The sequence below is a fragment of the Anser cygnoides genome, chromosome 3, assembly GCF_040182565.1.
Source record: "Anser cygnoides isolate HZ-2024a breed goose chromosome 3, Taihu_goose_T2T_genome, whole genome shotgun sequence".
In the NCBI taxonomy this organism is placed as follows: Eukaryota; Metazoa; Chordata; class Aves; order Anseriformes; family Anatidae; genus Anser; species Anser cygnoides.
Genome location: NC_089875.1, coordinates 28,302,378 through 28,330,258, shown reverse-complemented (window position 1 = coordinate 28,330,258; position 27,881 = coordinate 28,302,378). Strand labels below are relative to the sequence as shown.

The window sequence follows — 27,881 nt, the reverse complement described above, 5'->3', positions numbered from 1 at the left end:
ATTTGTGCAACTGGACATTCTTTCAAAACCCTATACTCTGCAATAACTGTTCAATAAGAATTTACTATTAGGTAAAAAAAAAATAGAGTTTTCAATTACAGTGATTTCTAACAGCAATATCTTTGGTCACGCCAGGGCAAAGATATTTGGAGTATTAACTCTAAAAATTTAATGCCAACAGAACTCAATATTATTACACAAAAGTTTTACATTGTTGTAAATTTTAATGCTAACTTTAATAAAAAGACCTACGTAATGAAAAAAGTCTGATCCAGAAAGTCTTTTTTTCCCCATTTTTTCCATCTCAAGTTTAAGTTTTCGACCTCCTTAGAAGGGAGAAGGGCATGAACAGATAAAATCAACAGTAACGAACTGCCAGGACCAAAGGATATCCAGTCAATAACTGGATGAGACAGTTGAACCACCTATTGATCTGTAATCTGTAGTTGGCAACTCAGTGGAAACTGTAAGAGCAGAATTAGGGGGCATGTGGATAAATGGTGGTAGGCTAGGCAAGAGTCAAAGTGGCCCTTCTACAGAGGACTGTTAGGTCACAAAGCTATTGAAGTTCTTTGAGGGAATCACCCAGACTGCAGATAAGAGAGATCTGGTTTACATAATTCATATTCTGGAAAGTGTTTAAAGGAACCAAACAGCCACAGGGTAAGAAGGAATGTTCCTCCATGAATTGGCTCAGCAACAAAGACAGTAGGGTTGGTTACTTCACGCAGTGATGGGAGACTAACAGGGGAGATCTGCAGAGATTTTTTCATGGCTTATGATGTCTGCACAATCATACACATTTTGTAATGGGCACTGCACAGTGCAGCGACAAGGTTTTTTGATGGCATTTTGTTATTCAGGATAGTGGAATCTTTCTGACTAGAAAGACTTACAAAAAGGTCTTTACAAGTTTCAGAGACCAGTCAATAAAATAAAAACAAATGAAGCATAACATAGAAATCTAAAGGACTTGGACTAGATCTTGGAATTGTTATAGATACCTCCATGAAAACGTACACGATGGTCAATTTGTTTAGCAAAGTAAACAAAATCTTAAGCATTATTAGGAAAGGAACAGAGCACATAACTGTGTACACCATCCATGTGTGTTTTTTTTTTCATAAAAGAACAATACATATTTTTCCTGCTGGAATACTGTTTAGTTCTGGTCGCCACCAAAATACAGTAAAATGGGAATGATTCAGAGAAGACTGAGTGTGGATGCTAAATGCATGCATGGCTTCAAAGTGAGAACAGATAAGTTTACAAAAGAGAAGCACTAACTTAAATGTAGAAATCTATTCAAAATAAAAGTGTCTTCCCTCTAACATAATATAAAAGGACATGAATTTTATTTGGGGGGGAAGCAATTGGTGGAAAATTTAGATCAAGGAAAAATAGAGCAGTTTCCACAAAATAACTTTTTAACTATGAATTCACTGAAGTCAGTAATAATGATGACACAGTTCCAGAGATTCTCTAAAATGTTTTGTCCCTTCTATTTTTAATTGCCCTGTTCTGTTGGAAGTGTTAAACCTGGTAAATACAACAGTGGTGGTTTTTTTTTGTTGTTTTTTTTTTTTGTTTTAAGTAGTTCAAATTTGGGTTCATTTGCAGTTGTCTGTTGGGATCCACGTATTTAAACATGTCACGTGAAACGTTTCTCTCTTGCAAAATAAAGTATATATTTAAACAATATTCTCCAAATTAAATTATATAATACTTTTCAACTTCCAAGGTCCCTAGACTCTCCACAGTTGGAGATGTCTTACAGGATACACGAGTCTGCTGAACTATATGATTTGATAAGGAATACTAACGAAAATAATACTTCTGGATCTTTTTCTCCAACAGTTTTTATGTCTTAAATCAGATCTTAAATATTGTCAATACTTAACACATTTCCCTAAGTAATGTCGTAAACTTGACTACTGGATACATATTTTTCTCTGCGTGAGACTAGCCTGGGTGTTTTCATTTGAAAGTAAACATTTTTGCTAGCAAATCTGTTGTGCGAAATTCTTTTACAGCATTAAAACAGATCTGTTTTGCATTTTTTTTTGTTTTAAAATGCTTTTTTCTCCTCCTGGAAAAAAAAATATCTTAGTAGTAGTAGTCTTAAATCATGAACTGTGATGAGCCCCCATCAACTAATAAAATCATTTGTACAGTATTAAAATTCATACCATGAGACCTACCTTTTCTGCTAATAATTCTCTGATCTTGCTTGCTTGGAGACGAAATTTCATTAACTGTGACTCCAGAGTTAAACATCTTTCCTTCCAGTTTACAGTACCTTCTGGCTCTGATAGATCAGCCATATTTATGCTGGAAAAAGGAAGAAGAAAAAAAATACCTCAAATTGAATCTGTTTTAAATGTCTGACTTCTTAACATATGCACTACTAACCTGTTTTATATAGATCTCAAGAATATCCCCAGCTTCAGTACATGTACAACTCCATAAAACTTAGTTAAAAAAAAAGCATGAGCCTACAAAGGCCCTTATTGTAAAGGGGTTATTTCTGAAATCTGTGCTGATAATATTTAGGTGTACCTTAATTTAATTTCTTCAGTTATTTCAGGTCTGCAATGTGTTTTTCATCATAAGCAGTGAAAAGTCAAGTATTTTAACCTTCAGTTCCTGTGTATATCCCTTCCTGCATAGAGAGGCTTTCTGGAGAACTGAGCTCTTGTTAAGAAAATGCCTTATATATGTGTAACTACACGTAAGTTAGCAGCACATTTGGTTTTATGCTGGTTTACTGTTTGGCAGGTGATTCAGTAAAGTGTTTTAAAATTGTTATGCTTAATCAGATTGCCTTGAAAATGTAGTCTCCTTAATGAGATGCAAGCTGGAGCTTATGGTTCCAGATGTAAAGATAGGTGAGCAAATGGCCCCTAATAGGTCCCCCCAGGGAAAACAATCCCCTTGTATCAGCTGTAGGAGATCTCAGAACATCCTGGTTCATCTGTGTTTCAAGTTCACTGAAACCTGTGCTCTTATCTACATTTAACTGCTCATGCCTTCTGAAAATTAAGCTCTGTGCCCTTTTGGACAAGCACTGCTGGAAAAATTATTCAGGATGAGAGCTGGCTCGTCATGGTTAGAGTCTGAGAAGCCAAGAAAATCATCTGCGTGTAAGCAGAAGGACTGGGCTCTGTTGTATTCCAGCTATTTGTAGACAGCTTAATAGAGAGTAAGCGGAGGGCTGAATGTAATCACTCAGTTCAAGACATTTCCTTGCGAGTGAGGGCCCCGGCCTTTACAGGGATCCGAACACGTAGGTTTGGCTGTGAAATAATGCTTGAATTCCCCATGGGAATTCAATTTATCTCACACATAAAAACCAGACAGCAAAGCACCATTCAGTGGAAGGCAGCTGAAAGACCAGAACAAACACAAGAATATCAGCCATGCAGCATGTCGGTCACCTATGCCACGGACAAGGCGATGCTAACACAGGCACGTGGCCACAACTCAGCGTCATGGAAGAGACCAGCACAGAACAGCCAAGATGCAGAATGTGCATCTCCATCTCTCCCCACCTCCTGCTGTCGCAGGAGGGAGCCCCAGGTCCCCCCTGCACAGCGCTCACCAGCTGCAGAAGAAAAAAAGGAAAAAAAGAAAAAGAAGAAGTAAAAAAAGAAGAAAAAAGGCAAAGCACCGCAAGAGAAATCAAAGTCACGAGTAGGATTCCAAAAGGTCCTTAACTATTTTTGCAATACACCCAGTAGTATTTTTTAGTTCTTTCCTGAATTTTCAACATCTCAGATTACTCTCAAGTTTACAATAGCTAAACAGGTGAAAAACTGTCACGACTTTTCTTTCCTTTCCCAGACCCTAATTTCTTTGTTCCTTTCATTCCATATCTAAGTTAGAAGTAAAAAGAGGAAAGTATTTTTGCCATAATTGTTTGCCTGAAGGTAGCTGCTCCACTCCTGACCCTCTCTTTCTCTTGGTCTCTCAGGCTGTGGTTCAATCTGTTAAGCATGAGGTTACAACCATCCCTATTCAGGAATCCTCTACTCAGGAGCTCAGGAATCCCTGTGGAACTGCTGAGATTTAAGCATGTTATTAAAATAGTTTCCTGAATGGATCCTGCAACACCCAAATTCTCAACTTTAAGCACACAAGCATTTCTTCAACTGCAAGCCTTCTAGGTGATTGGTGTCTTTTACCATTTCCCCTACGGTGTTAAGCTTGCCAGAAGATTCCCAGGACTGTCAGGGAAGCAGGTTCCTCCCCTTGTCCCATCCCTGATCCCCTCTCCTTGTGCAGAGTCCCCACATGCACCAGGACACTTCCAAGCAGCAGCTTCTTCTACTTTGCAAAGGAAGCAGTGGCTTCAAGCATGGACTGATTTGGGCAGACGGTCTGGTCTCCTAAGTAATAAGGAGTGACAATTTCCTATTAGATTGTCTATTTAGGACTTTTTTTTACAGTGTTCTTCCTTGTTGACTAATCACAGCTACGTAAGACAGAGACGAACTCAGCCAACATCTGGTTAACAGTAGGACATTTCAGTGTTTGTGGTGGTGAAAACACAAATGGATAAAGTCGGGAAAGAATTTTTGCTTTTTCGTAGGGCGCAATATTACAGGGTGGAGCTAAAAATGTTTGTGTTTCAACAGACAAAACATTTGAGTAGATGGATTTCTGGCAGTGAACAATGCGTTCAGCCAAGTAGTTTCTCAATGTCCAAGCTAATTAATATTCCACTGTATAAACATTGCAGATAAAAAGTTCGAGAATAACTCTTTTTATTGTGGGATGTTTGTTAGAGATTCTTATAATTTACTTCATATTTTCCAAAAAGCCAATGGGTTCTGGAAATATTTACAGACACATAATACACTGTTTACAATTGTGGAGTGAATGATCTTGCTTTGAATCAATGACTTCCTGTTTCGTGTTTGATTCCCCAAGGGAGGAAAAAAAAATGAGTTCATCTCTTTTGGCTTAATAGAGTGCTCTGAATCAGCACTCTAACCTACAGAGTCCTCCCCTTCTTCCTGCTCCAGTTCCCACTGCAAAGCCCTCCGTTCTTCGCAGTCTTTAAAAATAAAATCTTTTGAAAAGTAAACTAAAAAAGCACACATTAAAGTGGTAAGTTCTAATTATGTCATCAAAAATTAATTGAGACAAGTTTGACAAGTCTGGAAAGATTAAATTTGTCTTTTTCATTTTTTAAGTTTATAAACCTCTTCATAGGCTTCCAGAAGCCAGAATGTCACATTCTCCCCAAAGGGATGGAAATAATTTCCTTTTTTTTTATTTTTTTATTTTTTTGCTGTCTTCTTGGAAATTATCAAAATACATCTGAGGGGGAAGGAGGGAACAATGTTCCAGCTTTTTGAAGCATGTTAAAAATTTACATATTCCTTATCATGCTGTCAGTGTTTTGCTCTTTTTTTAACAAAACACTGTGTTTAACTAAACATTTCATATTCTGTCCGTATGCTCTATACGTCCTTTCTCTGCTGGAGAAAGCTTGATAAATCCTCCTGCTTCACTAGGAGCGGGTTTGTGCTGTACTTGTTGGCTTGCCTAGCATGAGCAGCACCATCCTACAGCGTTACAGCCCAAGGGCCCTGAACTGCAGGCCCTTCTTCCACCCAAACGCAGCGCTTCCAAATTATTTTTGGAGCCATAAAGGTTGGGCTGGAGAAAGGAAACGATGAGACACAAAGTGGACCTGTTCGGGAATCACGGAAGCCATTTTCAGGTTTGTCACTGGCCAGGCAAAACTCGCCTAAAACACTGGGAACTTTATTTTCCATTCGACTCATTTTGCATAATTCCGTGCCCAGACGAACCGTACCCTAAGCTATGGAAAACGGCCTCCAAACCCCGATTTAGGACAGGTTCTCCTGCTGCTTGCTCGATGCTGTGGGGCCAGTCCCCCTGAAGGAGTGTGCCAGCTGCGGGACCCTGCTCTGGCCCTTCTGATCCCCTCATTGCGGGGCTCAGGGGGGCGGCCAGGTGGCGCGGCCCATGGAGCACCCTTGGATGTATGTGGTCACTGTCACTGCGCCACGCAAAACCACCTCGTGTCACCATTTCGGTGGCTGCAATTTTGAGAGATCACGGCATGACGGCAAGGAGCAACTTTTGGATGAGACTTGGAAGGCTGGATGAGGAGGGCTTTTTAAAAATACTGGGTTTTATTAAGCGCAACGGGAAGCTGCGTTCTTCCCACTTTCCCCTTTTCAGGGGGCTCGCTCTGCCGGCCGCCCCACACGAGCAGGGACCTCCAGCACCCACCTCCCGCCACCCTACAGCCCGCTGCCCCCACGGGCTCCACACCGTGACCTCACGGGCTGTCACCCACAACCATGACCTCACACAACGTCACCCCCCCACACCATGTCGTCACCCCCCGCCATGTCCTGATATGACGTCACCCCCCGCCATGCCCTCACACGACGCCACCCCCCGCCGCCCCCCGGAGCTGCCCGCGGGCTCCGCGCCCCCCGCCCCGGTGCCCGCCCGGCCGCCCAGGGAGGGGGGGGGGGGGAAGGGGCCGGAGAAGCGAGCTCCCACCTGGCCGGCCTCGCCTCGCCTCGCCGGGCGCCGTCCGGGCTGTGGGCGCCGCCGGCTGCCCGCCCCACCATCCCCGCGGCCAGGCAGACCGCCTGAGCGACGGCCGCCGCGGCCACTGAGGAGCCGGGGCCGTCCCCGGCGGGGAGCCCGGGCGGGGCCTGAGCGGCGGGGGGAGCCCGGCGGGGGGAGCCCGGCGGCTCCGGGCGGGGAAGGGGCGCTGAAGGGGCAGCGGGGGCGGGGGTCTGGAGGGCGGCGTGTCCCGGGCGGGCACCGGGGACGAGAGGCACCGGGCACAAACTGAAGCCGAGGAGGTTCCGGCGCAATATGAGGGGGCACTTCTGTACTGTGAGGTGACAGAGCGCTGGGACAGGCTGCCCAGAGAGGTTGTGGGGTCTCCTTCTCTGGAGGTATTCAAAACCCGCCTGGATGCCACCCTGCGCAGTGTGCTCTGGGCGATCCTGCTCGGCAGGGGCTTGTGCTGGGCGATCTTGAGAGGTCCCTGCCAACCCCGGCCGTTCTGGGATTCTGTTAGCAGCAGGCGCTTCGGCCCCTTGGCTGGAAGGGCAATGAATGCATCTTGGTGCCCAGCGACCCAAAGTCTGTGGTAAAGGCTACCTGCAGGATTGAAAAGTGTTCGGAGAAAGTGATGTTCCTTGTCTGACACATACAGACATCTTCGTACACCTATTGGTCTGGGTGGAGATGTAGGGATTATCTTTTGGTTGGATTGGGATCTAGAGAGACAAAATGGTCTACAGGTTCAGGAGCACAAACCAACTGCGCTCCACCACTGTGTTCGTCTCCTCATACAGGCAGTGTGTACAGTGAGGTGGTCTTTTTGTGTAAGCTGCTCTGTCACGATGATCAGTGAGTGAAAGTGCGTGGTTTTGTGATAAAAAAAAAAAAAAAAAAAAAAAGGGCCTTGAAAGCTCAAATGTTCCTGTCTGATCATCCACACAATTTCATTTTTTCCTATTCAGTTCGGGACAGCTTCCAGTTTTCCACTCACTTGCAGTGACTTTAAAGTAGCCAAAGAACTTCACTGAATCTGATTCATATGCTGGTACTTTCCTAAGTGCCTCATGTGTTTTTGAAACACTTGCCACTGAAAAACATATTGAAAATATCATTGCTGGAATAGTAAGAAATGAACTATTTTTTACCTAATGTCTTCTTTATGATGTGCCTTGAAAAGCCACATTAAAAACAAATGAACTAAAAACAACCGCTATTTTTCCACATGAAAATATTTCACCAAAAGAATAAAAATTATCCTTCTGCTCCTAACCATCTCTGTACAAAAGGATTTAGTGTTGGTGTTTAATACAAACTTTGTCTGTGTTGTTTGCTTTCAGCCATCCTCTGCCGATAGACACAACGCTGTGGAGAGCGTTTGAATTTGGGATGCGTGGAGCCAAAGCAGACCGCAGCCTGTGGGAATGGCAGGCTTGGACCGCAAGAGGGAGAGCAAAGCCTGTTCGCTCCGTGAGTGTTTCTTTCAGGTTGTTTTGTGGATTGACATTTTCTTTGCCTCAGATAATAGTACTAATAATGCTCTGCAGCTGTGCAGCCCTCGGTACTGACAGGTAAAGAGGCATGAGAAAAAGAGTCTGGAAGGAGTAGGGATGCTGAAGATTTTCTTTGAACTGCCCTGACAGGTAATGCCGATATGTCTAGAATCCAAGGTCAGTTACTGAAGGGAATGAAATTACAAGTAGACCAGCTGGGATGCACAGAACAAAATAAAATTTTGTTTTGTAATTAGAAGGTGGGAATAAATCTTAAAGGCGTGAAATAAGCATAGAAAACTATTGTGCGCACAAGTGCAGTCTCATGGAGAGGTGTTTCTCATTGGTGTTGTCACTAGTGGATGTTACATAGAAGCAATAATAAATCAGAGGCACAGTCTTGCAAGTATGTACAGAAAATGCAAAATAAATCAGTGCTACGCAGTATGTTGTAGAAGCAAACTACACGAGCAGAGATTTGCACCTTGCAACAACCACCTCTGTTAGCTGACTCACTGCAAAAGTAGACCAAAGTAAATACAAAACACAATGAAATGCAAGCCTCTCTAAAATAACATATGCAGACTGAAGAAGTGTATGTTGCACTGCTTCTATCTCTGCAATTTGACCTAATGCAAAAAGGTAACTTCAAAGTTTCTGTTTGCCTTACTGAACAAGAATATCACATTTATTTTGAAATATTGTGAACCCTGTATTGCAAAACATCTGGTCCAGAGTGTAGAAACTAACCCAAAGAACATCACTAGCTCCATGTCGGAGATTATCAAGTTGTTATCAAACCTGCAAATGGGAAGTAAAATTTGGGGGTTTATTAGACTTCCGTGACTACACAGAACATGGTTCTGACACACTGGATCAGAGCCTTATGAACCTGCCATGACAGATGAGGCTTCTTCTGCTTCTCTGTACCACATAGATAAGCATTGCAACCATTTGAGGCTAAGGTGTTTATATCTACAATTGGAAAATGTATTCCAAAAAACATCTTGCAATTCCAAAACATCAGACATCAGACATCATCTTCTGTGTCATTTCTATCTGGATTCTTTAAAAGGATGATGTATTTTAGACTTTTCAATGAAAAGAAAGTTCCCATAACACCGTATATACTAGTTGTAACAAAACTGTGATATAAAGGAAGGAATAGATGATCTTCAGTTACTGTTAGAATTAATTAAAAGGTATCAGATGGTCTTTCAAAAAGCAGATTAAAAGGTTTTGTTTAAGTGGGGAAGGGGAACGGAGAAGGATAATTCCTGTTCAACTTATGTTATCACCATGACATATCTTTAACTGTTATTGGAAGGCTACAGCTTGTCTTTCACTGGTAGGAAAATGGCATCTTAAATAATGGCCTGTAGTGTTTGTGCTTGGGTACTTTTGAATGGAAGAATCTGTTTACTAGCGAAGGCTTTTTCTACTAAGAAAAATACAGCTTTTAGGAAGGGCTATGGTTTTCCTTTAAAAGCACAACCTCTTTTTAATTGTTTGGCGCCACAGAGTGGTAAAATGCTATATTGCACTAAACAGCAGATTTCGGTGCAAGTTTCAAAGTAACTTCATCATCTCCCTCGGAAATAGGCTTATATATTATTATTATTAATATAACTACTACTAATAAGTATTATTATCAATATACTTATATTTATTATTATGAATATTAGTAGTAGTAATAATATTTTATATATATATAATAAAATTATATTATTATTTAATATTATTATAGGCTTAAAGTATTCTACTTACCGGATATAGGCATGCAGACCTTTAGCTCCAGAAGACTAAAACTTTCAACTTCAAAATTCAGGTTTCCAGCAGTGTGGGTTAGAATATTTCCTTTGAGAGGATTTTTCACCGGTAGATACGGATTCGTCTCAACTGTAAAGTTTGTAAACATAAATCCAACACTTAGAAAAAACATCTGATGAATTGCAGAGACTGGCTCAGCCATCACAGCAAAAACAGCCATGCCAGCTTGGCGCCGAGGGCTGCCCAACTTGGTGCCCAGTCTCTTGGCTGTTGCGCCAGCCATTGCCTGAGGAAGTGAAGAGGCATTTTCCAAGCACGTTGTCCCTGTCTCCAGTTGCCTTGTGGTTCAGAGACTTTGTAAGCCAGAAGTTTTGTTTTGAAACTTTTGCTGGATTTTTTTTTCTTCCTTCTATGATGTAGCCCAGCTGTTTTTGAACAAATGTAATTTTTCAAGAACCAGAGTGTCCCAGGGCAATGAACTCCATGGTTTAAATACTTCATTTCATTTTGGATGTCCCGTCTGCTTGTTTCATTCATTTGATGCGTAGCAGAGCACAGACACCAGTAATTCAAAGGTCTGTTGCTCCTTACCAGCAGAAATAGAAGTTATGAACACAGAGTGACACCTTTTCAAGGTAGTTAAGGCTGATAACCCATGCTGGGCAAGCTGCTCAGTCATAAAGGCACGTTTGGAGCTGTAAAACATCCATGTTATATGGTGTGGTGTTGTGTTATAGTACGTGAGCTAGTTCTAAGTAAGTGATTTTTGGCTACTGGAAACTTGGTGCTCTTGGGGACCAGAGCAAGTGTGTGAGTCTTGAGATTTCTTGAGATGCTGCTGCTTTGCATTGCACTACAAAAGTGCGCGTTCTTCGAGTCTTACGTGACAGCTCCCTGGAATTGATGCTTCCTTGAACAGAAAAAAAAAAAAAAAAAAAAAAAAGGAAAGCTGTTTTGGTAAGCAGGAAGCTGCTGGTCAGTTTTTCCTAGTGGGACAGAAAGTGAGCTAGGATACACTGAGCTGGAACCCTAGAAACAGTTTCCCTGAAATAAGCCTGCACAAAGGTAGAAGATTCAATTAAATGTAGCATGTGCCGGTATTGAACGGAGCATAAGGAGCTGAAGACTTAGTTCAGCTGGCTCTAGATGTTACTTACCTTACCCTAAATCAGAATGCATCAGTTTGATTTATCTGGGAAGCTAAATCATATATATCAGCATTCAGCCTCTCTCCGAGCTGGAGGTAGCCCAGCACGCCCCTGCAAGGCACGGTGCCAGCAGTGGTGTCAGCTTGCTACAAGCTGCCACACACAGAGTAGAGGGGAAATCAACCAGCCAGCAGGGAAAAACTCAAAAGTATTTCCCATGTGTGTGGATATGGCGAAACCTTTCCTCGGTTCCTCTGGCTATATGTATGTCTCAAGTCAGACAGCAGTACAAAATCTCAGTATTAAGTTATGCAGAAGTTTGTTGAAAGTCATGAACCGAGTCTCATTGACTTGAGGTACTCTGGGCTGAGAGAAAATTGCCGTTGGGTGAAAGTGGAGTGGCAACACATGTTTATGTTTTTCCCTCTTTTCCTTACCTAAATGCTGTTGCTGTGTAATCTCAATGGCACCGTGACTACTAGTTGATCGGGCGCTTTACCACAGCCGCTTGTCCAGCAGCGCTTTCCACCCTGTGTGGGGTTCCCCCTCGCCAGACACAAAGCCAAGGAGAGTCCCCGCTTGGTACCTCGCTGCGTGCCGGCTGCACGCTTCTTGCTGGCATTACGCCCCGGGACTCGGAGGCACGACCCGGCTGCTGAGGCCTAAAACCACCCTGCCCCTGGCTACGAGGAACCGCTCGTATCCCTCTCCCCGCCATCAAGGGGAAGGTGCCCGCGTGGGCGCCACGCGAACGGTGAGGTTACAGCTCCGTCACCTCAGCGCCGGGGCTGGAGGCGGTGCCGAGGGCCGGGCTCCGGGGCGGGGAAAGCCCGGCTCGACTCAGCCCGGCTCGGCCTTACCCGGCGCAGGCGGGGCAGCAGGGACCGAGCCTCTCCCCTCAGGGTAAGGGCTGGCGATGGCCGCCATTTTGCTTCCTCCCCGTCCACCCCCCCCCTCCGCCGCCCGCGCGGCCTCCATGGCGGCGGGGCCGCGGCTTCTCCCCGCCCGTCGCCGGGCCGCGGTGCTGCGGGGCGGCCCCCGCGGCCGGAGGCGGGGTGTGTGAGGCGGTGGTCCCTTCCCTCGGCGGCAGGTTGCCCCCAGGGGCTGCGGTGGCTCCATGTGGGAGCCGCCGGGGCGCGGGGCACCCTGCAGCGGGTGGCCCCGCAGGAGCAGGGAGCCTGCGGAGGGCCCCGCCAGCCTCAGCTACTCTGTGGGAATGGGCTCGTAAGGCAGGGAAACAGCAGCGCACGTGAAATTTCCACTGCCTTAAAGAGGATAACTTCCTCTTTGTAACATCCGTTGTGGCAGAGGAAGCACAGGTTGATGTCTTCAGGAATAAAACAGTGGTTCACTAGGTAGTCCTAGCTTCACATTACGTCTTAAACGAGCTTTAAACACTACATCAAGTAAACTAAAACAGCAACAGGAGTTCTGTGGTGTAATTCCCATGTCTGCATGATACTTTCAGGCTCTGATCAAGGGATATGTTGCAGACTACATAACAAGTGCAGTAAAGACTCCAGTGTGACAGTTTGAGGTTTATCCAACAAATCTTGAAATCTTTTCTCAATTGTTCTCTTTGTGCTACGAAGTCTCAGCAGATTTTGGACAGATTATGGACATGCTTAAGATGGTTGATGATTATGAAAGAGTAGAGAGCTATTATCTTGCAAAAGAAATTGTACAAATAATACAATAAACAATATTTTAGGGCAGCAAAAAGGCCATTATAGGAAGTGTTCGTAGTTACGCTTTTAAAACAAGGTGGTGTGTGGTTTTTTTAACAGGTGTCTCTTCATCAGCTAAAATGGTTTTAAAGAAGAAGAAAGAAGTTCAGGTTGATGCATTCTTTTTTGATCACCGACAGCTTGAAAAACTTCAGAGTAAGTTTTTTGTTTATTTGTTTTTCTTGAACTAATATCGTGCAATTTCTATTTCTGTTAGAACCCATTTGAGTAGCTACTGAAATTGATCTTATTTTTTTTTTAAATTGTTTTATTTGCGGTGTTTTTTGCTTTGAGTGGTTTTTTCTTGGTTACTGTTTTTTGCCTTTTTTATGTAATGACAATGACTTCTTATTGTGGCAGAGTTTAAAGAATCTTTTTAGATCACTGCATCTTTGCTTTGAAAAGCTCTTTGCCTTGTCTTAACATTGGTGTGAAGGTGTTAGAGGATCCTACTTGTGGTCCTGCTTGCAGGCCTGTAATTCACGGCTGCCTGAAGTACTAGCCTTAATATGGGGGATAATACAGAATTTCAAAGACTCATGGAATGGTTGTGGCTAGGAGGGAAAGGGGCTGTCCAGAGCGACCTTGACAGGCTGGAGAAATGGGCTGACAGGAGCCTTGTGCAGTTCAGCAAGAAGTGCAGAGTTCTGTACCTGGTGAGGAGCAATGCCAGGCACCAGTATGCGCTGGGGGTCACCCAGCTAAAAGCATCTTTAAAAAGAAGTCCCTGGAGGTCCTGGAAGACACCAAGTTGAACGTGAGACAGCAGTGTGCCCTTGACACAAAGATTAACGGTGTCCTGGGGTGCATGAGGAATGCTGCCAGCAGGTCAAGCGAGGTGATCATTCCCCTCTGCTCAGCACTCGTGAGGCCACACCTGAAGTATCGTGTCCAATTCTGGGCTCCCCAGTACAAGAGAGATGTGGACATAATGGAGAGAGTCTGCAAAAGCCATGAAGATGATGAGGAGACTGGAGCATCTCTCCTCAGAGGAAAAGCTGAGAGCTGGAGCTGCCCAGCCCTGAGAAGAGAAGGCTCAGGGGAAATCTTACTGATGTCTGGAGGGAGGATGCAGTGAAGGCAGAGCAGGTGCACAGTGCACAGGACTGTGTTTGAAAAAATTGGTGCTAAGGTGTTGTTAAGGTGACTTAAAGGATATGGCACCAGTAGGTTTACTGGAATGGCAAAAAAGTTGATAATTAAGCAGTGATATTTTATTATAAATAATGTATTCTTTATGCTGTTTATTGTAATTCCTTTCTAAAAAAAATACTCTCCTCCCAAATGTAGAGTTTTCAAAGGCTGAAGAACAAAATCTGGCATCTCTGCTTCTGCACTGTGGACAGCTGAACAATGGCATCCAGCAAATCCAGTGTATTAAACAAGTAAGGTTTCACTGGTGTTAGTGTGCTGTCTTGAAACTGACAGTGTAATACACACTGTTAACGGGAAATGCAGCTGTAAAATAAACTCTGTAATGTTTTAAACGTTCCTGGAAGCAGGTAAAATGAAGTTGTTACTCCTGCAGGTGCTAGGTAGGAGTGTAGTTCTAGTACTTAAATTAGCAAAGGCTGTGGTTACTGAGAATAATGGAAGGCAAGCGATACCAAATTATTAGTTTTGTATTTATGTATTTTTACTAGCAGAGGTTTTCCTGGAGCTTATTCAACAACTTAATCTCAACAGGATATGGTAAAGTGGGGACAGTTTTTGCACCGTATACTTGAATGAGAGGGAATTACACCTCCATTACCGTACATTAGGGCATGTACGTAGTTTGTTTTATTGATCAAGTGTTCTGTTGATTACAGATCATGCCTTTGGTGAAGATGATGGATCAAAACTCTGCATTTGATCCCATGGTTAAAGCTTGTTTGGATATCTTGGGAGAGACATATTTTTCACTGGGTGTGAAGAATCCCTTGAAAAAAGTATTAGCAAGGTAAAGAATTGGATAGTGAACGTGGTTTGTTTTATTTAAATGCTCTTCTTACGTTGAAGTCAGTAGCTTCTCATGCACTGCAAATTGCTGTAATTACTGAAAATTTGTGGTACTAATATAAATAATCCAATGTATCATTGGATAAATAGCTTCAAAGTGAAGCATTATTTTGATCTCTTTCATTACTTGAAAGACAATTTGTGTATAATTAGCACTGAATTTTAAAATCCAATAGAGTAGAAATTTAAAATGCATCTGTATAAAAAGAAAAACACTCCACTTTGACAATGTAAAGAGAAGGTGGTTCAGTGGAATCATGACTAAAGAGTGTTTTCCCATACCTATTTCTATTGTAATAAGAGTTTTCTGTTGCAAAATTATTATTGTATTTCTTTAGCTAATTTATGACAGCCTTAATATTTTAAGATCCATTGCTTAACTGCCTTCATTTCTGTGCACAAAAACATTTATCGTTCAACAGACCTCCAGGGCTTCCATCCAATATTTCATTTAATGCCAGGGCTTCACACTGCTTTAACAGGTTTTTGTTGCTTCAAAGTTAGACCACATTTACTTTAAAACAAAATATGTTTGATAGATGCTGTTGAATGCTAGTGGTATGCCGTGGTAGTGCTAGTAATACTAGTGGTAATGCTAGTGGTAGCTGCATGAATCTTTTCGTATTGCTGTTTTCACCTGTTGTGACCCTTTTTATCTAAGCTCATATACATGCCTCTTTTAGAAATGTCACTTCAAAGTCTGAAGTGGGCTGAGCAGAGAACAAGCCCATAAGTTGTTAGGTATGTGGCTACAGCTAAGCTTTCTTCGTTTTTAAGTAAGGGTAGGCTGAAATGTTAAGGAGTTCCTAGGAATACAAGTAGATAAAATGGAGAAGAGAAATTATGCACAGGAAATACAAGTATTCTTAGGAGGCTGTAAAATTTCTGTACATCTAGACTCAACTTTGTTATTATCTATCCCCAGTGTATTCATTTATATCATGATGCTACAGAAATGTTGGACTCTTGCTTTAGGAATCAATATAGTGTTAGAACGGAGGTTAATTTACATTTCACTTGCAGGAGTAATCTAAACCTTGTGTAGACATTGCATTAAAGATACAAGACCAAACTCTCCTTTCATTTTTTGCTGAATTAACTCACTGAAATTATTTCAGAAGGAAATCTTGAAAAATGTTTTTTGGTAAGAAAAAACTAAGGAGGTTTAATGTCCTTCCTATATTCCAGAACAGATACAGAAAGTCATGTCTGGACATTCTTAGAACTTTCTCCTGCATACTCTGAAGACTTGAAGACTAGAGATGTAGTTTTCTGACTGTGAAACCAAAAGGGGAACAGTAATAACCATGCTGTCAGTTACTGAAAATTTTTACTTTTTGCCCTTTTTTTTTTTTTTTTTTAAGTGTTATAGGCTGCAGTTGTATAATCTGATAGATATAATGCATCCTTGCATTTGCATGAAGTGTGGGGAGAGGGCTAATACGGGAAGCAACCTGTCTATTACGGGCGCTTTAGCTGACACTGACTTTAAGTTGAGTGGTATTTCACACACCTCAGTGTGTTGTAACTGATCGTGCCGTTTCTTACTGTTGTAGTTCGCTAAATGGTCTTCCTGAACAGTTGATGCCGTTAGGTGTTCAAAGCTTTGTACGCTGCCTTAGGGAAGAACTGAAAACCACGGATATATATTTGTACAGAAAAGTACTGGACAACCTTGCTTCTTGTATGGAGGACTTCAGCTTAGGTATGATGAAGTCGAATATATTGTCTTCTGTTCTAACATGCTCAGCATTGTTTTGCATCTTGGTGCAGAACCTAATAATGATGTTCACATCTCTATGTAAAAAAAGCTTTTTTTGGCTAGTATTCACTTTCAATAGTCATTCACATTCACAGTCAGTATTCACATTCAATAGTCACTATTTAAAATGTATTTTCTTTCCTCTAGGTAAAGCAAGTATTAAGAACCTGTTTGAAGAAGGTAAAGTTATGTTTGTATTAAATTTTACTTTAGATTATCGGGGGAAGGTTGTGTGTGAAGAAGTAATGCGTGGTAGGCACAAAGATCTGTCAGATCTGATTTCATTATAATACATTTTTAATGACTAGGACCTTCTTCATGTGGTACTTTTTTTTTTGTCAAGGATTTTTCCTTGGTTTGTACCTCTAATTTCCAGGAATCAATCTTGATTTACTGAGCATCCCCAGATACAAATCTGAGGGTACCAATGAGTGATCTTAAAGGACTATCAGAGTCAGTGCTACTTTACGTGAAGTAATCTCTGTTCTGTCCCTCATGATGAAGTTGAGTATGGTAACAGTGAGCTGTTAACATCCAGTCTTCATATAGCAGGCCCTGGTCTGCTGTGGCAAGAATTGTGTTTGGTAGTAATTTGTCAGAAGTTTGATCTGCTGGTAAAACCATTTATTATTGAACCTCAGCGATTCAGAGTCACTTACTGCATCTGTCTGGAAACTATGGGATAACGTGACCTGCTGTGCCCTCAGCATGCAAATAATGTTCACAGCTTTTTGTGGACCTTTTATTGCTGCTATGTCTTGAGCTCTTGGTAATTTCAGCTTTTCATTGAGGAGCCAGAATTCTGGATGCCTCACAGGATTAGAGCAAGTGTGTCGGAAACTCTTATTTTGTACCAGGTTGTTACAAAACAGTGTGAGATTTTGTTCCAGCATTGCTTCTTTGGGTCTGCACTGAATTTTCTGCTTAAATTCTTTATGGAGTGGAAGAAACACTGCTATAGAGATAACTTTTTGTTGCATCTGTGTGTGATGTGTATGTGTAATGGCTGGGATTTTTCTGTTCCACTTCTCTTTTAAATAAATTCATAACATAATTATTTCCACTAGTTCTTCAGTTCCTGCAAAAGTCGCTACTTGACATACAGGAAGAAAACAGGCAAGTGAAATCAATATAAGCTGTATTTTATCTGTTTTCATTTCATTCTTGCAAGATAATTTAATATGGACTATCACTTTGATAGCCATGCATTGGTGAAAGATGCGAATGTCAGTTTACAGTGATATGTATATAAAATATAAAAAAAAAAAGTTTCTTTTCTTTTGTGGTAATATGATGATAGAGAGGAAAGGAACAAAAAGGTGGTAGTATTTAAGGCACTGATACTGTGTTAGAGCTACTACTTTTAAGGGAGGCCTTTGAGTTGTGGTTTTGCTATCTGAATTGTGACTGAACACTGTAATTAATAAATACACTTATTAAAATTCAGTTAGAGTATTTCTCTTCCACTTTTCATAGGTGTTTAATTCAGTATTGATATGCTGTTTGACTGTCACAGCAGTCATCATTTTGTATCTTGACATTTTCCAACATAACATAAAGTGAAGCGTCTTCACTGTGGTCTCTTACAATGTGCCTGGAGGATAACAGCGCTTAATGGAATGTTTTGTACATTACAGGCTTACAGCTTGTCTGTCTTCGTATTAGAAGAGAGTTGAATGATAGAAATAAGCTTTGTGCACAGAGGAACTGTTTAATAAAATGAGAAGGGACCAGCATTGTGTTCTGTCACTCTTTAGATCCTGCCCTGTTCAGGCAGAATCAAATGAGTGAAAGTTTGTGGTGGGAACCTACAGAAACTGTTGAAAAATTTATTACTGTGTTTCTTACCTTCATTTTAAAACACTGTCCAAGTACACTTTTTTCTTTCTGCTAGTTTGGTCAACTTGAACAGTAACTTAATTTCTTCCACTATTTCTGTCTAAAGGTGGCAGAATGTGGTTTTATGGGGATGGTGAAGGATGGGTTTTGTTTCCTGTTTGTAAGCATATCTTCTCTTCTTTTTCCCCTAGAAAGAATAGAGGAAATCGTGTAGTTCAGACACAGTTGATGCATGATTTATTGATGGCCATTAAAGTTTCAATGATGCTTGTACAGAAATTACAAGAAAATATTCAGGGAAGTCTTTGGAAAAATCACGAGTCTTGCATTTGGCAAAGTATGTGTAGTTTGCTGAAAAGTTCCATCAGCTTCCTAATGGATGGTAAGTTTAGTAACATTCAAAAAGAAGTGTTTTAATTAAGTCAGTCTTGTTCTCTTTATAGTAAACTCAGCTTGTATGTAGAAAAACTTGTTTTAGCTTGAAGGAAGTTGAACTGCTGAGGCTAATGTGAGTGGGGACTAGCAGTAGGTCTTTCTGCGAGCTATGATTTGTAAGATCATAATGAATTACGCAGTCAGAACTGTTTATTGATGCACTGTAACGAGTCATGGTTGCTTCTTATACAGGTGTTATTTTTTTGTAGTAGAAGTTGATAAGTAGGTTCTGCCATGGTCCTCCTTTTCTTACCAGGCAGTTCTGTATTTTCTGTTTGTTGAAAGGTATTTATAGTTACCTATTACAGATTTACAGATTTACAGATTTACAGATTTTTCTAGGTTGGAAGAGACCTCAAGATCATCGAGTCCAACCTCCGACCTAACACTAAGTACTCCACTAAACCATATCCCTAAGCTCTACATCTAAACGTCTTTTAAAGACCTCCAGGGATGGTGACTCCACCACCTCCCTGGGCAGCCCGTTCCAATGCTTAATAACCCTTTCGGTAAAGAAGTACTTCCTAACATCCAACCTAAAACTCCCCTGTCGCAACTTTAGCCCATTCCCCCTCGTCCTGTCACCAGGCACGTAGGAGAACAGACCAACCCCCACCTCTCTACAGCCTCCTTTCAGGTAACTGTAGAGAGCGATGAGGTCGCCCCTGAGCCTCCTCTTCTCCAGGCTGAACAAGCCCAGCTCCCTCAGCCGCTCCTCGTAAGACTTGTTCTCCAGACCCCTCACCAGCTTGGTCGCCCTTCTCTGGACTCGCTCGAGCACGTCCATGTCCTTCCTGTAGCGAGGGGCCCAAAACTGAACACAGTACTCGAGGTGCGGCCTCACCAGAGCCGAGTACAGGGGCACAATCACTTCCCTCGACCTGCTGGCCACACTGCTTCTTATGCAGGCCAGGATGCCGTTGGCCTTACACTGAAGTATGAATTTGTTAATACTTGCTATCCAGCCAGACACTACAGATTTGTGAATATACAACTATAAGTAGTGGAGGAAAATTCAATGCCAGCATTATAATTTTGATACACAGTTCTGACACACAACATTTGCTGTGCTTCTGAGTAAAAACTGTTCTCTGCCTTGTAGAAACTCTACTGCAGACTGTTCAGACTACCTCGGGACTGGCCTTTATTCTGTTTACTAAAGCTATGTATGAGCCAGTTGAAGAATTACCTTCCTTGGTAAGTGCGTGTGTTCTCTAAAGCCTGTGAAATATGGTAGTGTCATTAATCAGTGTTCCTGGGGTTATTTAGAGGCTTTGCTGATAGAGGTCGCAGGGCCTGCCAACCTCTGCATCGGTCTTTTGTTGGAATGTAAATCCTTTATTCTCTGTATGAAATAATGATACAAGGTTTTTGGATTTATAAGAAAAACGACATGCAGAAAATCTCTTCACATCTTCTAAGATTTGCGCTTATGCACAAAGTACCTTTTCTCATGTGTTAAGGTAGTGCAATGAGTTGTATTTTGCTATTGCAGGTCAGTGACTTGCTTCTTGGATTGAAGAAGCATGCAGGCATGCCAGCATGGTTTGTGAGTAATTGTGGGACTCTGTGTACAGAGGAACTCTCCGACTCTGTCCTTCTCTTTCTTTGCCATGGAGCATTGGCTATGCTGGATTGGAAGAATAGCAGCATGGGTGAAAGTGGAGAGAAACTGTTACTAGATATTGCATCAGTCTTGTTGTCTTTAAGTTCAGAGTAAGCCTGTATTTTCATTTTTATTCTGTGTCATGCTAAATTTTTTGCTTCGCATGGGTCATAGTCCTATATAATTATTAATTATATAGGTCCTATATAATTATAATGTAATTATTTTGGTTTCCTGTGATAATTATATCACCCTTTTCAATATATTGAGAATAATTCTGTAAGTTTCAAAATGTCTTAAGTTGCATTTTCCTCTTGCATGCTAAAATGAAATGCTCTTTTGTCCAGCATAAATTGTAGTTTTCCAACAACTTGGTGTTAATGTATGGTAAAATCCACTCTTATGTAGACAGATAAACTATAGTTTCAGGACATCACCTCTAATGCTACTTAAAGTACAGAAGAATACAAAGTGTGCCAGTGAATGAGGTACTTGAAATAACACTTTTCTTTCCCTGATTACAAGCAGTGATTGCTTGCATCCAAGGCACTGCCAGCCTATTGGATAGGAGATTAGTATTCTGTTCAACCATGGTTTCTGTCTTGGAGGTCAGTTTTGTGATTTGTGGTCTAGACATACAATTCTATTTATTTATTTATTAATTTATATGGCAGTGAAAACTTTTCCTTAAATTTTCAAGAAGCGTGCAGCATAATGTTGCTCAATTACTGCCATGTGGGTATTCATTTTTATTTTTGTTTTCAAAATTGCTGCTGTAGTGGCTTGTCACCATGTTGAGGTGGTTTTAGCTGTGACCAGTTAACAACGTGTCAGGTGACAGAGCACACAATTTGAAGCAACCAAAACCTTTTTGTGTTAGTTTTTTCTTTTTCTTCAATGAATGGGTGTTTCCTCATCTGTTTTAGTGTGAGGTAAACTAAGGTGATGAATAGTTATTTTGAAATGTAAAATTGTTACTTTTTTATAGAAGTGACAAATTAAGATAATGATTTTTTGTTGTTGTTGTTTGTTCTCTTAAAAAGGTTAAAAGAATCCAGTATGGCAATATGTTTATCGAAAACTGTTGCTGTTTGGACTAATTCAGCACTAGCTGCCCTCATTTCAGACTCCCCAAGTCTAAAAATCAAACTTAATGGGAACTCTGAGGTAATTGGGAAGCTGCTGGAATATGTTTACACACACTGGGAACACCCTCTAGATGTTGTTAGACACCAAACCAAATTGATATTCAGGAATCTTCTTCAGATACACCAAACCATCGTTACTGGATGCAATTTAAAATCAGACCCATTCTTTGCAAGGCTGACCAAGCATTTGCTGAGTTTGGAATGGCATGTGAAAGGAAAATACGCTTCTCTTGGGTGTCTTGTGGAATGTGTGGGCACTGAAAGTATACTACAGTTGGACAGAACAATTCCAGGACAAATCTTGGATATGATGAATGATCAGTCTCTTGCACCCTATGCGAGTGATCTTTTGGAAACCATGTTTACAAATCACAAAGTGCAGTTTACTTCGAGTTGTAAGGAAAGTTCCTGGATTGACCAGTGGCATGACATCTGGGTTTCTCCTCTTCTTCTAATACTATGTGAAGGGAACCATGACCAAACTACTTATATAATAGATTACTATTTACCAAAACTGCTCAGATGCAGCCCTGACAGTCTGAGCTACATGATGAGAATTCTTCAGGCTTCTGCAGATGCTAATCTTGGTAAGAAAATAAATAAAATGATATTTGTAATTATAATGAGTTTAAAAAGAAACACAAAACAATCAGTCTTGGAAATGCAGTTTCTGATTTATTATTCGTGTTAGAATTAAGTTGGGGAGAAAAAAATCCAGATGGTTGTTGATTTGTGTCAGTGCTTCAGGGTAGGATTCATAATAATCACAAGAGTTTTCATGCCACGAGCAGAAAAAATAGCGTTCTAACTGTTCTCCTATTCTTCTGTTCTATTATTATTTCCTATATAGGCATGTCCAACAGCAGGGCTTTACAGATGGCTTTTTGTTCCAAATATGTGCATATTAGATTTATGAGTCTCTTTGTAGTTTTTGATGTAATTGAAAGTAATTCTCAAATAATGGCTTTTGAGACATCACAGGGTTCTTTCTCTGCGTGACCTATTTGCGAAGAAGCTTTTGGGAACCAGGCAATTTAGAATGAGTTGAATCTGTGACAGACTCTGTCTTTTGGGGTTTATTGGGTTAGAGAGAAAAAGAGGTAGTAGGTTCATGCGTTGGAAGTATGTGGAGTTTCTGACGAGCCCTGCAGTTAGTATTTTGTTTATTGTGTTAATCAGGCTGTAATTATTGCTGTATTTCATTTTTTTCAGGCTCTTGCAGTACCAGAGGAGCTCTTGGAGCCCTGATGGCATGCCTAAGAACAGCCAGGGCTCATGGACACCTGGAACTTTCAAGTATCATGAGCAACGGTCTTGTATCTACTGAGTGTATAAAGCAGGGTTTAGTGCATCAGCACAATCAGGTAGAGGGGCAATATTTTTTTATGCGTCTTCAAATTAGAAGAATTGCTTAGATCCTAAATTGTATGTCAGTGTTGTTTTAAAGATGTTGTCATAGGTGTCTGTAACTCTTTTGTGTTTAACATCTAAATATCTTTCAGGTTTGCATTGATGCTTTAGGTTTGCTTTGTGAAACCCATCGTAGCACGGAAGTTGTGTCTGAGGAAGAAATGCAACTAATTCTATTTTTCCTTGAGTACAGCTTGAACAGTCAGTCTCCTTCAGTAAGGCAACAGATATGTTCTCTACTACGAAAGGTAATTTAAAGCTGTAAAGAAAATGTTGACTGTGCTTACTGTTTTAATTATATTGCGTATTTCGCAAATTTTCCTAGTGCGTACAAGATGCACATCTGAAAGAGTAGAAACTCTAAGATCAGGTCTGTGTTGTATGTATTATGCAACAGAAGGATGCTAGATTATTGCGTGCAAGAGTGGCTTAAACAAAAAATTATCAATAGTAACTCCATCAAGAATGGTAGTGAGTGTTAGTTAACTTGTCAGTGTATGCATACGTGACCAACGGCAAGTGCAAAGCAACTTTGTGCCGTAGAGTAAGCCCTGAAGCTTGTATTGCTCTGGTTTTGCACTAAGACATACTAGAACTCAGGCAACAGTCGCAGTCACTTGGTCAGCCTCAGCAGCCTGACTGGGAAGACAGGGTAAAGGAATATGAAGGAAAAGCTGTGGTTGGCATGGGGTGTGGCTGTAACATTGTAGTCTGCAGAGACTGAGTGGGTTGACATTGTAGATAATGCCAGGGTCACATGTGGGAGGGCATGGTGGGAGAATATGGCAAGGATGAGGAAACCACGTATTGGCAAAGAATGTTTTGGAAGATGTTGGTAGCAAAGAAGGCAATGTGGAAGGAGAAAATAATTAGTTGGAGAAAGAGCAGGGGGAAACGGGGAAATAGGCTTGGCAGAAACAAAAGAGCAGAATGCCGTTTTATTTCATTCTTGCCTTATACAAGCTGAGGAGTCTGAGATGGAAAACCTGTGCTGGAGGAACTGTAATAGGAAATAATAGTAGTGGTAATATAAGCTGGGGGGAAGCACTTCAGGGGTGCGTTAAGCTCTGTAAGAGACACTGGAGCTATAAAATGATGTGCGTTAATTGAATTTGTCTTATATGGGAACTTATGTTCCACGGAAAATGGAGAGGTGGGAGAAGAGTAGGCATGAATTTAAGGACAAGGATGGAAATAGATATTGAGGTGTACAGGCATGGGAAAGAGCATGGTCACAAGAGATGGGGAGCAAAAAAACCCCTTGTTTTTGGAGGGAGCGAAAAGGATCAGTTCTGTGTTACGCTGTATACAGACTTCTTAAATATTATAAGCAACACTATCTGGAAATTAAGCTGAAAGTCCCCCTTCCCCTTATTTAACTTTCAGTGACTCTTGCCTTAGCTATGTTTTGATTTTTGTTTTATAAGTTATTTTGTAGAATACAAGAAAGTTCGCAGGTGCTTTATAAACTGGAGCAAAATAAAACCAAGCAAGAATTACTTGAAGACTCTACTAAAAGGCATCCTTCAGGGATTTTGCAGCAATATAATGTAAGTAGATATAAATTAATTTAGATTACTAGAGGTATAGATGATAACAGTAAGAGGTGGGAAGGCATTCCTGAAAGGTGGTTAATTTTTCTTGAAAACGCCTCTGGGTAAGTTAGGTCCTGTCTGTATTAGGAAACACTGTGGTGCAGAAGGAATAAACCTTTAAAGTGAAACAGTGCTGAGTACCTTGTCCACACTGTATGTTCTTGTGCGAATTAATTTCTACTAAATGTGGTGTTGTCACATGAGCTGAGTGCCTGTTAGTATTTGGAGAGTATCTTTAAGCTTAATTTTGTCCAAAAGCAATCCAGGTTACTTTCTGAGGGATTGCTCAGTGAACTGATACAGCAGCAAGCGGGGACTGACTGGAGAGGTATCTCCTAATCCAATCTGAAATCTTCAGGTAAATGTCTTGTGAGCTGCTGGCAAATGAGTTGGAAGTTTTAAATGATGTGCATTACTTTGGTTTGAAATAGAGATCTCCTGAGCTTCTGCTAATTAGCAGAAGTAGCTTCCTGCTAATTCTCCGGGATGATCAGTAAGGGAATGAATGACTGAGCTGCAGCACAAAGATTTAAGTGTGAACACTTATTTTGTATTTGTCCTTTCTCTCCTCTTTAAAGGCCCACATAATCAGTTTCTTTGTGTTAAACTGCTTCTTGTCTTGAGTGCTGCTTTGCTGGCTCAACTGCTTTTTAAGGCTTTAATAAAATCGTGATCTGTTTGTGGGAGTAGGTAAGGGAAACTCTTAAAAATCTGCCTACCTTTATGTGCTCTAGGAAACAAGAAGTTGGTCAGTACTACAAATGTGTAGGCCTCCTATTCCTCCAAATTGAACTGGAAATTCCTAATTTTGTTGGGTAACACTTAAAGCAGAATGTCCTAAATTCAATTACTTAAACTCCTGTTTGTGGGACAGCAAACAGTCTTAAAATCTCTCCTGTGATCTTTAGGATTTCATGTCATCTGTATGTGACAGACTTTTTGAGGCTCTGTTTCCTGGTTCATCGCACTCAACCAGATTTTCTGCTCTGACTATTTTAGGATCAGTAGCCGAAATATTTTCTGTTCCGAAAGGTGAGAGACCTCATTTATAGGGTGTAGGAATGGGAGTTACTGAAGAAGATCGTTTCATGCTGGCTGGTTAATTTCTGTCAAAGTAAAATAGTTACGTTAGGAAATACAATAGAAATGAAGTACTCCCAAGCAAGGATAGTATGTTTTAATAGCTAATGGAATTTTGAAGTAAATACAACTCTTTACGGTCCGTTGAATGTCTCTCTTAAATTGGGATTTTCATTCATAGTATGTTTTTAGCAAGATTTTTTCACTGAATTTTAGCTGTCACAGATGAAGATTTTGGACAAGATTCAGTATATTTAATAACTTCTTCACCTGTTCTAATATCTTAATGATACATTATTTAAAATGTTGAGACAATAAAAACTTAATTGAAAAGACCTGTATATCCTTAAAATATTTTATACTAAATAAGGAATACTTTAATTGAACAACTGGTGATGATCTGCTGCTGCTGTTACTTTAGTTTCTACACCATTATAACAACCCCAATTCAAGAGTTAGTGTCTTAGCATATTGGTGATTTTGCTAAATTTTGTCTCTGTATCATATGGACAACTTAAAGCAAATTTTTGTTAAATTTGAATTATTATTGTTTAAAGAAATTAGGCATGTAAGATAAAACTTGATTTTGAGAGGGAGAAGAAAAGACCTTCTTGGTAGGCCCTAATTTCTTAAAACCTGTAATAAATCATTGAAATGTTCATTTTTTTTATTATGAGTTTGTGGTATGTTGTTGCTGCATTTAATTGTTTAGCAGAAATTTGTACTGGAAATCGTTTATAGCAGCCTTAACATTTCAGAAGCCTGACATTCCTTTAAAAAGGGAGATTTAGCTGCAGTTGTGTTCCATGCTGGACTATGGTGCACTTGTTTACGTCTTAAAATTTCTAGCTTCTTTCTGACATTAGATCGGTCCTCGGAAATCATGACTCCTAATCTGACTAAATTAGAAGTGAAAAAGCTTAATAACTTTCAGAGGGTTATTCTTATCACCGGGGTGGGGGTGGGGGGGAAAACAAGCAAAAAAAACCACCAGCAACATGCTGAAGTCTTAAACCCTTTTTGAAAGGGATTATTTTCTAATTTTAAAGAATTTTTAAGCAAAGCTAAAATAAAGATTATTTTCAAAGCTGAATAAATGAAATTGTTTTTGACAATAAGTTATTTTCTGTATAACTGAGAGTAATTTTTTTTATATGGTAACCTTTCTTCAAAAATAAACATGTCATATTAAAGAAATACTTGTTAGTATTGAAATAGTGCTTTAGCTAAAATTCCATGTTAGTGTTTCTGTTAGTCGAGTTAAATAAAATGCAGTGCTGATTCTGGAAAAAAAATACAGTATAACAGTAAAATTGATTTATTTGAACAGGACAGGTGCACATTTTTAAGTTGGATCAGGAGATTGATTCTACTCGTGTCCAGACTTTGATTCAATGTTTTGCCAGTACTTTTGAAGAAGTAAAAGTCCTAGCGTTTGAGCTTTTGATGAAACTGCGTGATGTTGCATTTAGTTTACAGGTATGTAACTAAAAATAGTTTAAAGAGAATCATTTCATGAAACATGGATGTTCTCTATTGAACTAGGTACTTAAATTGGGTAGAAAACATAACTCCTGAAAATGAGAAGTTGATCCAAATTGACCTCAGTGGTGTTCATCCCTAGTTTTTCTGTATATTTTTTGCACAGTTTTGACCCTTACCTAAGGAGACTTGTTTCACTAATGGATGAGAGAGTTCAGGAAGTTTCGTTGGGTATGGCTATAAACTGTTTGCTAAGCACACTTTAATACTAGGAAAGAGTGTGCTCTATTATCAAAGAAATGGGTAGTACAAGCTCTTAGCTGTGATATCCCTTTGTAAATTACTGAGGTAGTTTGACTTGGTTACTCTTTAATTTTAAGAAATTTAGCTCTGTGTTTATTTTCCTCTCTGATTTGGTCTCAGGATTTCATTTCTGATTCTTTTTTATTTTTCTCAAATTTTCACTTTGACTTGATACTGATTTTTATGATTATTTCATGAAGTACTACTTTTAAATTCAGAATTATAGGTGGACAAACACTGCTTCCTAATAAAACCTGCTTCTCTGTGATGACCATTAGCAGATAAAACACAGTATTTTGAAAACAAACTTCCTCCTGTGACATGCAGTGTGTTTGAATACTGCCTTATAAATGGGTGTTTCTATCTTCAATGTGTATGTAATTGTTTATGTGCTAAATACATACACATTCATATTTTGTGTTTAAGGTGATCAGTGTACAAAATAAGTGTTTTCTTAACAAATATGTACCAGCAGACTTGCTGAAAAGCACATTCTTGGGTTTCAGGGTGCTACCTAG

The 27,881-nt window shown here is 40.5% G+C and overlaps 2 protein-coding genes across 21 annotated transcripts in view; one reads left to right on the top strand and one right to left on the bottom strand.

Annotated features, from left to right (window-relative positions):
- The window catches only part of PLEKHH2 (pleckstrin homology, MyTH4 and FERM domain containing H2), a 59,723-nt gene extending 48,181 nt beyond the window's left edge, over positions 1 to 11,542 (bottom strand). For 2 of the 9 annotated variants that reach the window (XM_066993779.1, XM_066993780.1), the window contains exons 1-2: positions 6,550 to 6,680; positions 2,202 to 2,331 (exon numbers count right to left, since the gene is read on the bottom strand). In XM_066993779.1, coding sequence (XP_066849880.1) covers positions 2,202 to 2,331; positions 6,550 to 6,620 — 201 coding nt within the window. In that variant the 5' untranslated portion in view covers positions 6,621 to 6,680. Of the gene's footprint in view, positions 1 to 2,201; positions 2,332 to 2,559; positions 3,145 to 4,184; positions 5,287 to 6,549; positions 6,686 to 9,824; positions 10,738 to 11,412 lie in introns of those variants that run through there. The other 7 variants (XM_048057637.2, XM_066993782.1, XM_048057635.2 and 4 more) reach the window with 7 other exon arrangements.
- The window catches only part of THADA (THADA armadillo repeat containing), a 170,965-nt gene continuing 149,876 nt past the window's right edge, over positions 6,793 to 27,881 (top strand). For 7 of the 12 annotated variants that reach the window (XR_010830148.1, XR_010830149.1, XR_007160903.2 and 4 more), the window contains exons 1-17: positions 6,793 to 7,426; positions 7,905 to 8,034; positions 12,763 to 12,858; positions 13,993 to 14,087; positions 14,514 to 14,644; positions 16,260 to 16,408; positions 16,613 to 16,645; positions 17,533 to 17,581; positions 18,496 to 18,686; positions 19,842 to 19,936; positions 20,235 to 20,455; positions 21,389 to 22,080; positions 22,706 to 22,857; positions 22,996 to 23,151; positions 24,331 to 24,453; positions 25,407 to 25,530; positions 26,909 to 27,057. Coding sequence is in view for 9 of the 12 variants with exons in the window: in XM_048057633.2 (XP_047913590.2) it covers positions 7,989 to 8,034; positions 12,763 to 12,858; positions 13,993 to 14,087; positions 14,514 to 14,644; positions 16,260 to 16,408; positions 16,613 to 16,645; positions 17,533 to 17,581; positions 18,496 to 18,686; positions 19,842 to 19,936; positions 20,235 to 20,455; positions 21,389 to 22,080; positions 22,706 to 22,857; positions 22,996 to 23,151; positions 24,331 to 24,453; positions 25,407 to 25,530; positions 26,909 to 27,057 (2,502 nt within the window). In the remaining 3 variants the exon portion in view is untranslated. Of the gene's footprint in view, positions 7,427 to 7,788; positions 8,035 to 11,804; positions 11,879 to 11,999; positions 12,331 to 12,762; positions 12,859 to 13,992; positions 14,088 to 14,513; positions 14,645 to 16,259; positions 16,409 to 16,612; positions 16,646 to 17,532; positions 17,582 to 18,495; positions 18,687 to 19,841; positions 19,937 to 20,234; positions 20,456 to 21,388; positions 22,081 to 22,705; positions 22,858 to 22,995; positions 23,152 to 24,330; positions 24,454 to 25,406; positions 25,531 to 26,908; positions 27,058 to 27,881 lie in introns of those variants that run through there. The other 5 variants (XM_066993773.1, XM_048057630.2, XM_066993774.1 and 2 more) reach the window with 5 other exon arrangements.